The 13,689-nt window shown below is 36.4% G+C and overlaps 1 protein-coding gene across 1 annotated transcript; it reads left to right on the forward strand.

The window, feature by feature from the left end:
- The first annotated feature begins 14 nt into the window (after positions 1-14).
- Positions 15-11,285, forward strand: LOC125655888 (uncharacterized). Its single transcript, XM_048886414.2, has 10 exons — positions 15-441; positions 2,620-2,839; positions 3,089-3,393; positions 3,482-3,622; positions 3,792-3,989; positions 4,202-4,317; positions 4,483-4,934; positions 9,378-10,077; positions 10,219-10,513; positions 10,702-11,285. Exons 1-10 carry the CDS (start codon positions 256-258, stop codon positions 11,104-11,106), a joined length of 3,018 nt encoding a protein of 1,005 aa, XP_048742371.2. The 5' UTR covers positions 15-255; the 3' UTR covers positions 11,107-11,285.
- Positions 11,286-13,689: the final 2,404 nt, after the last annotated feature.

The raw sequence follows: 13,689 nt of genomic DNA on the forward strand, positions 1-13,689 counted from the left end.
TCCAAAAGGTTTATTTTTAAATCGCAGGTAGTTGCATGAATATAGGTAGTCACGTGATCTCCTATCCAGGAAGAGCTTAACATGACGTATAAGCTAGACTTAAAGGTACAGCATACTGACACTTACAAATAAGTGGAAGCGAGACCGGGACCGGTTTCTGAACCACAGACGACAATCGAGAGGACTAACCACAGCCATTACAGACGACAATTAAAAGTACTAACCGGGAGAAGGGTGGAACTAGACACCGACAGCATGCCGGTAGAAATTAAATGTCGGGAGGACATCATTAAGCTTCCTGACATTGCCTCATTGCGTTCATTAAAAAAACAATGGAATGTGGAAAACGATGGACGACCACTTAAAGACCGTGAGGACTATGTACGACTGTTGCTGGATTTTTTTGATCGAAAAGGCCCGGGTGTTACTTCTAACCCACAGGTAAGTCATGCCGTCTGTCACGGAGAACGCTCTGTTGAATGCAGGTATTGCATAGCAGTATGTAGCTAATGAAGATTTAGTTTCCGACACCGGGTCAGTGAAAGTCCTCTCAGATTTTATTTTGGTTCTGAGGCATCACTGTAGATCAACGTCTTTCTAAAACTTAATTGAAATTCTGTCTCGTACTATCTAGCAGACGATCAACCGACACCAAGTGTACTGTGCGTTTATTAAGAGAAAATACTTTCAACTTGTAAAATGGCACCCATGTGTAATGTTTCTTATGTGCTTGTTTATCAAAACTTGGTCGGGAACAATGCTAAATGTCAGACCGTACCTCTACTGTCAGTGCATTCCTAAGAGACCCAGTCTTGCGTAGCGTAAGGGCGTAAATCAATGTATAACGTGCTCGGTGTTAACACTTCAAACAAAGGGGTATAATACAATTTAGCGAGAGAAAAAACTTGAGTAATTTGTAATTAGAGTAAGCAATTTGACCCGGGTTTTTCATAATACCCACGTATCGTAAATAAGCAGAGACCGTGATGTTTAGCGATGATTATACTTTCAAAAATTGCATACCCGAAAAAACACAGTAGAAGAAACCCATTCTTTGTACAGGGTATTTAATTTTGACTAAGATCCTATATATTTGCATATATCTTCATGAACAGACAAGGGGGTCGCCTTATTTTTAATTTGTCAGGGTTAAACGATATTTACAAGTATTAGTAAACATCGGACTTAGCCAAGATAGCGGAGAGTACTTGAAATGTAGACGTTTTCGCTGTTTCGTCGTACCCAGTCAAAAAAGAATAGCGAAAAATAGATGATAAGAGTCTATACTGTTGACTAAAATATTTTCCAAGTATCTTATCCAACTGGAACGAAACGATTTTGAGAAATTCTACATAAATGTGTACGCTAAGACGTCATTGTCAATAATTGTGTACGCTAAGACGTCATTGTCAATAATTGTGTACGCTAAGACGTCATTGTCAATAATTGTGTACGCTAAGACGTCATTGTCAGGCCTAATTCGTGGCGGGCTTGGAGGACGCTTTCTTACAGTGTAGGTCTAGATCTGTTCGAAGTGAAATGCTTTGACCTTGGCGCGGCTGACCTTGACATGCAGCTCTTTGGTATAAGTCTTAAAATGTAATGATGTTATGATGTGAGTATGTGTTTCCTTGTTATGAGTTTGAGATATCGTAGTTGTACTGATATGAGTTTGAGATATCGTAATTATACTAATATGAGTTTGAGATATCGTAATTATACTGATATGAGTTTGAGATATCGTAAGTTTACTTATATGAGTTTGAGATATCTACTGCTATGAGTGTGTTTTCGTGATGCTGTAAGATTATTTGGTTCCGGAATATGAGTACATGGAAACATACATACTAGCATAATTACTTTGAAAGAGACATTTTTGGTTCCATTATCCGGGGTTTTCTTTATGCCGCCTACCAACATATCTAACATCCACAATGCATGTATAATTTGTTTTATATAAGATATTCTGCAGGAGATCGATCACAAACTTTTTTGTCCTTGTTCATAGTGTCCATGAAGTGCTCATTATTTCACAACTAAGACATTATCTACACTTTTATTTTCAATTGGTTAAACAGACATAAAAATCTACATACCAGTCAATCGTGCAGTGATTTGTCTGCAAATTGTTGATAGAAATGAGACTGAACCACAACACGCAATGAAAAGGAAAATGAGCTGTGGAAAAATATGCAGAATAATTTTTTTTTTCAAAGCAGCTACAATACACATGTCACAAATCTTTAAGGGCCTTTGTTGGTTTCTAGTCCGTGTTTTCCCAGTTTCGGGTTTAACATTACAGATTTACACATCTTTCTGGGATTCTGTTGCATGGATTTTGCAGTTGATCTACTTTGTATGCGATGTGTCCTCTTTATGTGCAAGAAATTGTTCCGTGACCGTAAACCATGCATCAGTAAACGTCATTTCAACCTACATGTATAAGATGAAACTATTCGTTAAACTTGTAACTTCAAGAATCTACAGCTATGACAATGATATCGCCTACAGAAGGTTATCAAAAACCTTAGGTTTAAAGTCAGTTACTGTGTGCACTTGCAATTATATACGGAAAAAAAACACTTTACTATTTTCAAAATATGGATAATCTTTTTCCAGCCCGTCCCAGACCCAAACGCTGGATTGACAGAAGCCATTCAATTGGACACTCGGAATAGAGAGAAATTACAGGAAATATATGATGAAATATTGCGATACTACGGAGGGCTTCCGCCTCAGTACCAGAAGAACCTTAACTCCGCCTATCCTGACCTTGTGAACTATATAGCAGCACGGAGAAAAGAACTAGATTCTAGGGAGCTGGTCATTCTTGTGGCAGGTAAATGATACCGAAAAAATATAAATTAATTATCTTAAGTATTGAGTACAGCAATGAAAGAAAAATGAAAAATATTCTCTGTACACATGCTAAGCACAATTGTAAGAAAATATACCGATGGCGATATCGTGTTAGTTTACGAATTCAGCATTCAAAAAATTCAAAATTATAGATTGCGACAGCCATAAATTTGAAATTCCAATCCTGAATCTGTATGAATATTGAACTGACATACTCTGTACATTTTAGGTGATACAGGCGCTGGTAAATCCAGTTTCATCAATCTTCTTCTGGAAACAGACGTACTTCCGGTTTCCGCCATCGAAGCAACGCAAACTATTTGCGAGTTAAGGAAGTCCAGAAATGGCGAGAGAGAGGCAATTTGTTACTACAAACCTGGAAACACAAAGAAGCGCAGACCCCCCGATATCATCAAGATTGACAGTGCTCCTGGCATCGAAGATTTGAAAAACCGAATTAAACATAAAGATCCTAAGGATGATGACAATCCCTTTGATCGAATAGAAATATACATGCCTTTCCAAATGTTAGAGGTGCGCGATAATGGAAATTAATTGTACTGAAATAAACATTAATAAATTGATAAATGTACAGGTTTTTATAATATGCCAATATTTTCAGGAGGGCGTTGTGATTGTGGACAGTCCTGGGTTTGGAGAACACGGACGGAAGAGCAGTCAGGTTGAACGATATCTAGCTAAATCCTTTGGCGCCATTTATGTTGTCAATACCGCGTCAGCAGGGGGAGTTAACTCAGGACGAGTAAGAATTACATTAGTCAAAGCGCCAGATGCAATAATCAATTATCATAAATGAAGAAAAAGAAACAATTTCGAGGCTTAATTTAGATTAAACTTAAAGATGACAAAAGTGATTTGATACCCCCCCCCCTCCCACTTTTTCTTATGTCGATTGATATCTTTTTCATTAGTTAAGGGACTTTCTTCGTTTTGTTGTGAACTCAGCGGGAGACGATTATAACCCGGCAGCAACCATATTTATCGGAAACAAAACCGATTCCGTGGATGCCAGGGATCTGAAGGAGGTCAAGGACACGACTACGTACAAACTTAAACAGTGTTATCCTGGACTGAAAGACAGCAACATATTCTTTATGTCAGTCAGTGAAGTAAGTGGTCGAAACGTAAATTCTAATTATAGCGATCTACTGAATGAATATATAAGGAAAATCACAAGTGTTTGCTAATTAATCTAAATAGTAAGAACTGTATCCCTGGAGTCAATCCTTTGTCTGGGTGCACGCATTTCAAATTAAATTTCCTGATGTTTCTGACTTTTGAACGCATGCAAGTGTTTCTGTACAGGCGTTTGAAATTGTAGGCTTTGCAAAATGTCGCCTTCAAAACTAGAACGGAAGATCACCAGAAAGTGTTGGTTCAGGGTATACAGAAATTGTTTCCAGCGAGCCTTAGGAACAAACTTAATAGCCATTACAGGTAGATAAAATATTTAAACTGTTTTAAAAGGTGGGGGAAATGTAGATCAAGGAAATTTGTTCTCCATTTGCTATGCAAAATATTGATAAAATTTGGAAAGAGATTAAAGAAAAGTATCCTGATAATTATGATGATAGTGATGATGATGATGATGATTTTTTGTAGGTTTCAGTCACAGATATTGAAACGATCTCTGGTCTCTTTAAAAGTGGCGAGAACATTGGCTGCAACCGGAAGAGAAAAACAGGAAAACGAAATTGAGGACATTCAAAGGCGGATGAAACATCTGGAACAAAATGCCAAGGCCACCATCCAAAACCTAAAAACGGATATCAGATACGAAGAGGAGCAGCTGTATGGAGATCTAGCGTCCTCACTACGCAGTAGAAGCTTTACCGAGAAGGTCTTCAACATCCAGGAAAATCAATGTGTCGGCTCATCAAAGGATTGGAAGAAAGTGGCTAGAGATGCCAATGACGTCATTGGTAACATCATAGCAAAGGAGGTAGATGAATGGGAATTTGACAACAAACGTGTAGATGGAATAAAAGCGAGGATTTTGGAGAAGTTTACCAGAGAGTGCCAGGTGTATGAGGACCAACTTAAAGAAATTGAGAGTGAGTCGTACACTTAGATTTCGTTCATTGAGAGTGAGTCGTACACTTAGATTTCGTTCATTGAGAGTGAGTCGTACACTTAGATTTCGTTCACTGACGGTAGCACTCTGGACAGGATCCAGATTTTAAGAATCATTCATTGTTCCTCTGTTTTAGCTATTCCCCCAAACTCCCGACCCTTTGAAAGAATGTCACTAGTTGTGACACGGGATTTTTGCGGTCTCATCCGAAGGACCGCCCCATTTAGTAGCCTCTTACGACAAGCAAGGGGATACTGGGGACCTATTCTAACCCGAATCCCCACATGATCAAAGTATATTGTTGTAGGTATAGATATAAGACAGCAAGGAGAACAAAGTGATATCCCTCAGCATACAGAATTTCCATGTCAATTTTTAAAAAAAATGTCAGACGGAAGATATACAAATGTAATTGATGATTCTGTCTATTTATCAACATAGTTGAGGATTACTGATGCTATCCAGATTATACCTCTCATGAACAAGTTCCAAGCGAAGTAGAGGAAGACCAATTTTGCTTTCCTCTGTAACATTTAACGAGTAACCTCACGTGGTCTGAATGAGATAAAGAACAAACTATACAGTAAATAAATGACTACGATAAATAGCGTTCATCTACATTGTATATGGTATTCTAGTGATTAGGTCGTACTCTGAGATAGGAATCATCGTTATTACTGTAGTTATCTACATTTATACATAACTCCCTCATGAACCACCTTCACGGCGTTAATGGTACTGTTACTGCTATATTGATAGTCTCGTCTTCTTGAATCTCCCATTTATATACTTACAAATAGTACTCGTCTCCATTTATATACTTACAAATAGTACTCGTCACCATTTATATACTTACAAATAGTACTCGTCACCATTTATATACTTACAAATAGTACTCGTCTCCATTTATATACTTACAAATAGTACTCGTCTCCATTTATATACTTACAAATAGTACTCGTCTCCATTTATATACTTACAAATAGTACTCGTCTCCATTTATATACTTACAAATAGTACTCGTCTCCATTTATATACTTACAAATAGTACTCGTCTCCATTTATATACTTACAAATAGTACTCGTCTCCATATATATACTTACAAATAGTACTCGTCTCCATTTATATACTTACAAATAGTACTCGTCTCCATTTATATACTTACAAATAGTACTCGTCTCCATTTATATACTTACAAATAGTACTCGTCTCCATTTATATACTTACAAATAGTACTCGTCTCCATTTATATACTTACAAATAGTACTCGTCTCCATTTATATACTTACAAATAGTACTCGTCTCCATTTATATACTTACAAATAGTACTCGTCTCCATTTATATACTTACAAATAGTACTCGTCTCCATTTATATACTTACAAATAGTACTCGTCTCCATTTATATACTTACAAATAGTACTCGTCTCCATTTATATACTTACAAATAGTACTCGTCTCCATTTATATACTTACAAATAGTACTCGTCTCCATTTATATACTTACAAATAGTACTCGTCTCCATTTATATACTTACAAATAGTACTCGTCTCCATTTATATACTTACAAATAGTACTCGTCTCCATTTATATACTTACAAATAGTACTCGTCTCCATTTATATACTTACAAATAGTACTCGTCTCCATTTATATACTTACAAATAGTACTCGTCTCCATTTATATACTTACAAATAGTACTCGTCTCCATTTATATACTTACAAATAGTACTCGTCTCCATTTATATACTTACAAATAGTACTCGTCTCCATTTATATACTTACAAATAGTACTCGTCTTCATTTATATACTTACAAATAGTACTCATCTCCATTTATATACTTACAAATAGTACTCGTCACCATTTATATACTTACAAATAGTACTCATCTCCATTTATATACTTACAAATAGTACTCGTCACCATTTATATACTTACAAATAGTACTCATCTCCATTTATATACTTACAAATAGTACTCGTCTCCATTTATATACTTACAAATAGTACTCGTCTTCATTTATATACTTACAAATAGTACTCATCTCCATTTATATACTTACAAATAGTACTCGTCACCATTTATATACTTACAAATAGTACTCGTCTCCATTTATATACTTACAAATAGTACTCGTCTCCATTTATATACTTACAAATAGTACTCATCTCCATTTATATACTTACAAATAGTACTCGTCTCCATTTATATACTTACAAATAGTACTCGTCTCCATTTATATACTTACAAATAGTACTCGTCTCCATTTATATACTTACAAATAGTACTCGTCACCATTTATATACTTACAAATAGTACTCGTCTCCATTTATATACTTACAAATAGTACTCGTCTCCATTTATATACTTACAAATAGTACTCGTCTCCATTTATATATTTACAAATAGTACTCGTCTCCATTTATATACTTACAAATAGTACTCGTCTCCATTTATATACTTACAATAGTACTCGTCTCCATTTATATACTTACAAATAGTACTCGTCTCCATTTATATACTTACAAATAGTACTCGTCACCATTTATATACTTACAAATAGTACTCGTCACCATTTATATACTTACAAATAGTACTCGTCTCCATTTTTCTCAACATCGGCAACATTACACTCTATTTTTACGTAGCGCATTGATGAAGTTTTCCGTCCAATGTTTCGTTTGATACATGCATCAAACAAAGAATTATAAGTTTTATTTCTTATCATTTAATTATGTTTTTAAGATAGAAAAACAAATAGTTTCTCCCATCAAAAAGCTTGATCAACGTTTTTGAAATGGCGCGTAGTAATACATATATATGTAAGAATGAAAACAACAACAAACGGCATGGCTGTGCGTTCAGGTGAGGAACAGTTACTGTGCAGATTTAGATGAATTGTACGCCAAATTAAAGGTACAATGGTTAAAAGCTGAATTAAATATAAAGGAGGATAACAAGTGGTGACTGGATTTATGCTGCATTGTGTTGGAGGAGATGTTGAACACTGGTTGTGTCGTTGGAACGGTAGAATGCAACTCGGCTCCATTTCAATATCGAGTAAAAAGTTCAACACCTCTTCATCTACATGTAAAACGCACTCGTTGACTGAGCCCCATATAACGCAATTCAATTTCATTAATATTTACCAAATCAGAAGTCGCCACTTGCTCCGTCATGTTATCGATCTCGTAAAGCAGACGATTCATACCGGGAATTCGTGTAATCTGTCTACTTCTACCAGTAAGGGGTCCACGTCATCAAGTTGACTATTTTGCCACGTCATCGCTTATGAATTGTTTCTTTAAATTAATTTGTATTTTATTCATATCTTTAGTTGTGCTTATTTTTGATTGCAATGAAAAACAAAAATCAAACGAATGCATGTCGTTATATAAAATGCTTGTGTAGAAAATCCCGTTCTATAAATAGCGCTAAAATTAGAACGGGGAAGACGCATTCCATAGAAAAGTAGTCCCGCGTGCTTAGTGCAGATGAACTCCGAACGAAATTTTGACAGAGAAATCAAACGAATTTTTCAACCAATCAGCATCGTTGTGAAGTCATCACTTTAAAAGTTATTAAATGATTTCAAAATATCTAAGAACACTAATACGGTAACGAACTTGAAAAACGATAAAATCAAATAAATCGATATTCTTATTCATATGGGAGTTATTTCTCTTATTCTGGGGACGATTTTCTCATATCGTGGTTCGGATATTTATACCCCCCGAACGAAGTTCTAGGGGGTATATAGGAATCACTCTGTCTGTCCGTCCATCCGTCTGTCTGTCTCCAGATTCGTGTCCGGGCCATAACTTCTTTGTTCTTTGACATAGGCATACCATATTTGACACATGAGTGTATCACCATGAGACGATGTGTCATGTACTTTCATGACCTCAATATGACCTTGACCTCAAGGTCAAAATTAAACGTTTTTACAATGTATTCGTGTCAGGGCCATGACTTCTTTGTTCTTTGACATAGGCATACCATATTTGACACATGAGTGTATCACCATGAGATGATGTGTCAAGTACCTTCATGACCTCTAGATGACCTTGAACTTTAACCTCAAGGTCAAAATTGATTATAGGGTTTTGACATAGTCATACCATAAGACATGGGTGTATCACCATGAGACTATGTGTCATGTACATTCATGACCCCTTTATGACCTTGACCTTTGATCTCAAGGTCAAAATTGTAGGTTTATGCCACTCAGGAAAGAGGTAATTTATACCTATTAACAACACCCTTTGGGAGATTGGGGTAAGCAGGGGGTATTCTTAGTGAGCATTGCTCACAGTACATCTTGTTAAATTTTACTACGATGAGGTTATGCAAACTAATTGTGGCTATTTCTTGAGGAATGATGGAATTTTCGTTTGAAACTTTGAGTTGTATTTTGTAGGTGCACTTCTTGACGGCGATGTGAGGGTGATCAAAGATTTGCACAAGTCAATGAGAAAACAAGCACCTGTCCGACAAATCTGGGCAAAAGCGAAAGAAACTAAATCTACCGGAGGCGATAAGCTAAACAGTCTAGGGGCTATGGTTAGCAGTGCGGGGGGTCTGTCACCCAGCGACAAGCGCGTTAGAGACATCTGCAAAGGATACGCTGCTAAGAATGCACGCCAGGGCATGATGTCACTGGTTTCCATTTTCATTGAAAACATTTTTGATGGAGATGACTTGAGGATCAAGATCAGTAAATTTGTCGGACGTTTTGCAAAAGGTGTAGATACAGTTGCGAAAAAGATCCCTGATTTCGTCGCTGCTGATAAAGAATTGATAAAAAATATCCAAGAGGATCTCCAACACGCCGAGTACAATTTGAGGGAAGTTTTCCCAAAGTTTCTGAGTATGGGTACAAAGCTCCAAGGACAACTGGACGTTTTTTATGTTAAAAAAATAATGGAAATGGACTATCGGTTACGAGACTTGGAATACAACCAAACAGAAGATCTGATGGGGAGCGGATCTTTTGCAGATGTTTTCAAAGGGAAAATGGTCTGCTATCGGCCACCTGTAACTATTGCACTAAAAATAGGGAAAGACTATTTACAAGAAAACAATATATCTGATGTACTTTTAGAGGATCGCACAATGAGGTAATTTTAAGTAAAATGACAGAAGTCGAAGACCCCCTACCCCAATGTATTAAGAAACAATCTCTTTTTCGATACTATACTCCGCAAACTACATGTATGTAGAGATAATGGAATTTCATAAAAATCTCAAATCTATTTCAGAGAGTTGGATCATAAGAATATCGTCCATTATTTTGGAGCCACTTTGCGCGAGGACAAAGTGAGAGGAAAGGGACGTCTGTTTTGGATCATGGTCTTGGAATTCTGCTCAGGGACTTTAAAAGAGAAAGTCATCAGTGACAACTATGACAATCCAGCCAAAGTCGGAACGATATACTCTGTACAGGTGGATCAAATGGAAGATATGGCCAAAATGGTGATCGAGATCTGTGAAGGCCTGCGATACTTACACAACAAAGATCTGGTCCATAGAGATCTAAAACTAGAGAACATCTTGGTCAGTATCTTGTTTTTACGTATTGAAAGACAGCGTTACATTGGTGTTAAAGTCAATCTGGGTTAATGGCAAAACCTGTTGAAGATGTACAGAACACGTGTTGATGTATAAAAACTTGGAAATAAGCATTCTGTATTAGTATTCTTGAAATTTAAATCGAATCTCTGAATTTTACTTCCTTTTTATAGCTCGTAAAGGGACCGGACGGCAAAGAAATCATTAAGCTTACTGACGTAGGACTGACCAAACCCCAAAGAGAAATAGCAGGGAGTATTGTTGGTTCTCCAGCTTACATGGCACCGGAAGTTCTACTTCAAACGGAAATCCACAACCGGAAAGCAGATATCTTTAGTCTTGCCATCATTCTTTGGGAGATGTGGTATGGGATAGACGCCGCGGAACACATACAGTCACAGTTATTTGGAACCCTAGAGAGCGCGGTAAAAGGTGGCCTGCGACCATCTATGACGATGGAATCCAAACCTCCACCCGACTGGATGGCCTTGATAAAGCGTTGTTGGGAATACGATCCTAAAAAGCGTCCAGAGGTTGACGGAGTTATGAACCATTTTGCTACCTTCTTAAAGCGCTAATCTATCTAGATTCTCTTCTTTTTACATTGATGTAGGAGAATGTTAAAATTAGTCATTTTGATATACGTATATTGTAAATAGCTTAAATTCAAATTATAATTCTTTTAATAAAAAGAAACATATAAATTTGAAGATATGTTAGGAATGACACATACCTGCATAATAAATATTTCAATAAGTCTGAGGGTCTTTTTCTATTTTGATATTCATTATCGCCTGTAAGTGGTGTTTATGTCTCTAAACCGATTCGATGCGCGATAGCATGCTCCGTGTATGAACAGTTTTTAAACCAAGGCAGGTACTGACAAATAAGTTGATATTACAGTATTTCAACAATCTCGTTTAAAGTCAACATTTCGTAAATTATATGGTTTACTGATTTAATTTTGATTTAATTGCAAACACACGTACGACCTGACATCGGTTCAAATGCTGTCTGATGTGTTTCATACCAATTGCTAGGCTGTTCCTTACATAATGGTTTTAGCTATGGATTACTCCGTTTGTCTGACCAAGGTTTCTTCTGCTTTAACCGTCAATATACATGTATGTACCCATACTAGTAGAGCCGCCCTACCCCTGTTTCGGATTCAGACACTTTTTGCAAAGTGGATTTTGCGGTTCAAGATGGTACCATTTCCAGCCCAAATGGGGATTGCAGTCTCTGTAATAGGGTACATGCTTTCTATAATCATCTCCTATCACATCTCTAACTTGGTCAACAAGCATTGAACAATTGTTATGGATACAATGAAGATGTGCATGTGTCTTTTTGAAAATGAGAAGACATTTTTCAAAACATTTATGTGTACGTGTAGTTGAACTTGGTAATTTTTAAAGCATTTCTTAAATAGACGGTACCTATTTTGTGTATACAAGTTCTCTTATACCTCTAACTTGACATTCCTCAAACTTTGAACAGTGGTTATGGACACATTGAGATGTGTATGCGTCTTTTTGAAAACAATCAGACTTTTTTCAAAAAATTTACGGGTAGTTGAATTTTCTCATTTTTCAAGCATGAAAGGTGAAGATAACTCCTATAAGAATATAAAATGGAGAGTTGGGTAAACACGGACCCCTTGATATACCAGAGGTAGGATCAGGTGTCTAGGAGGAGTAAGCATCCCCTGTCGATCGCGACCCGTCACACCCTTCGTGAGCCCTATATCTTGATCTGGTAAACGGAGTTAATCACTGTGCCAATAACGGCTTAACAATCGGTATGAAACACGTCAGACAGCATTTGACCCAATGATAGTTTGCATTGGCCAACTAGATCGTTATAACGACCACATAATTTGCGAAATGCTGACTTTAAACGAGACTTTTGAAACCCCTACACCATCAACTTGTCTGTCAGTAGCCTGCTTCGATTTCAAAACTGATCATTCGCAGAACAAGATCTTGCGTATCGAATCGATTGAGAAATAAACATTATATGCCGGCGATGATGGAATATTGCATCTAGATATGGGAAGTCAACGATGGAGAAGCTGAAATCATCCCGTTTATCATAAAGTTGAGTTGCTAGTTTGCCGTTAATATTTTTTCATTAAAATGTCCAAGTATGAAGAATGTCTTGAATAGGCGGTATCAAGTTTTGTAATCAGCTTCTCTTATAGCATTTATTTGACATCCTTCAAACCACGTACAACTGTTATGGAAGCACTGAAGACGTACATGTGTCATTTGGGAAGTGATTGCATGGATGTACATAATATAGTTGAACGTTGCCATATTTAAGCATGGTACCTACTTTGTGTAACCAACTTCTTCTCTCACAGCTTTTACTTAACATTTTTCAGACCTTGTACATTATAGATGTTATAAAAACATTGACGATATACATGTGGCATTTTAAAAACCCTTATGCTTTTTGGAAAAAAAATCTACATTTAATATGTCATTTTCCAGTATGTTTTGTACTGTTGTCTCTATGATAGACAACATATTCTAAAACCCAGCCATTTCTGTTCTTGAATCGATTTTTGTACAATTTTAAAGTGTGTAAAATATGTCGCCTGTAAATGTACAATCCTAAGGTTTGTGTACTACAATTCTCGTTCGAGTCGTAGATTTCTTGTAGGAAAAGAGATCTCGTAAAATTTTAATTAAACAAACTCGAAAGATATGACTAAAATGTGTCTTGTGATTGCAGAAACGAATTGAAAAGAGAAAGTTGATGTGTTGTATAGGCAGACTGGCGACACGTGCAGTTTACTGCATTATGTTACATGTACGTAGTTATTTCCGTAACAGCGTAATGTTGTTATTTTCGCCGTAGACACATTGTAGTGAATATTACTTAAAGAAGTAACAGTAATTAAGTAATGGTGTAAAACTGGAGAGAAAATAATTAATAGCAAATTGAAAGTTGTATACAAATCAAGGGATGAAAAAAATTACAAATTTTGATATGAAAGGCCACATGATACTCTGATTTGATACAATTACTTTACAAATGTAAGTAAAGAATTATTTCTTCTGCAACTTTCTTCATAGGAAACAAATTACGATTTTCTCGATCCATTTCATTAAAGTTTCTTAATTCATGCACGATTCACTTACTTGTTGAGAAAT

Source organism: Ostrea edulis, chromosome 7 (genome assembly GCF_947568905.1).
Source record: "Ostrea edulis chromosome 7, xbOstEdul1.1, whole genome shotgun sequence".
NCBI classification, from domain to species: Eukaryota; Metazoa; Mollusca; class Bivalvia; order Ostreida; family Ostreidae; genus Ostrea; species Ostrea edulis.

Bases quoted from the DNA above. Each gene is read 5' to 3' on its own strand.
- LOC125655888 (XM_048886414.2), top strand. From the start codon at position 256: ATGCCGGTAGAAATTAAATGTCGGGAGGACATCATTAAGCTTCCTGAC. The intron at 2,840-3,088 runs GTAAATGATACC...TGTACATTTTAG, and splicing joins GCTGGTCATTCTTGTGGCAG to GTGATACAGGCGCTGGTAAA. The intron at 10,078-10,218 runs GTAATTTTAAGT...AATCTATTTCAG, and splicing joins TTAGAGGATCGCACAATGAG to AGAGTTGGATCATAAGAATA.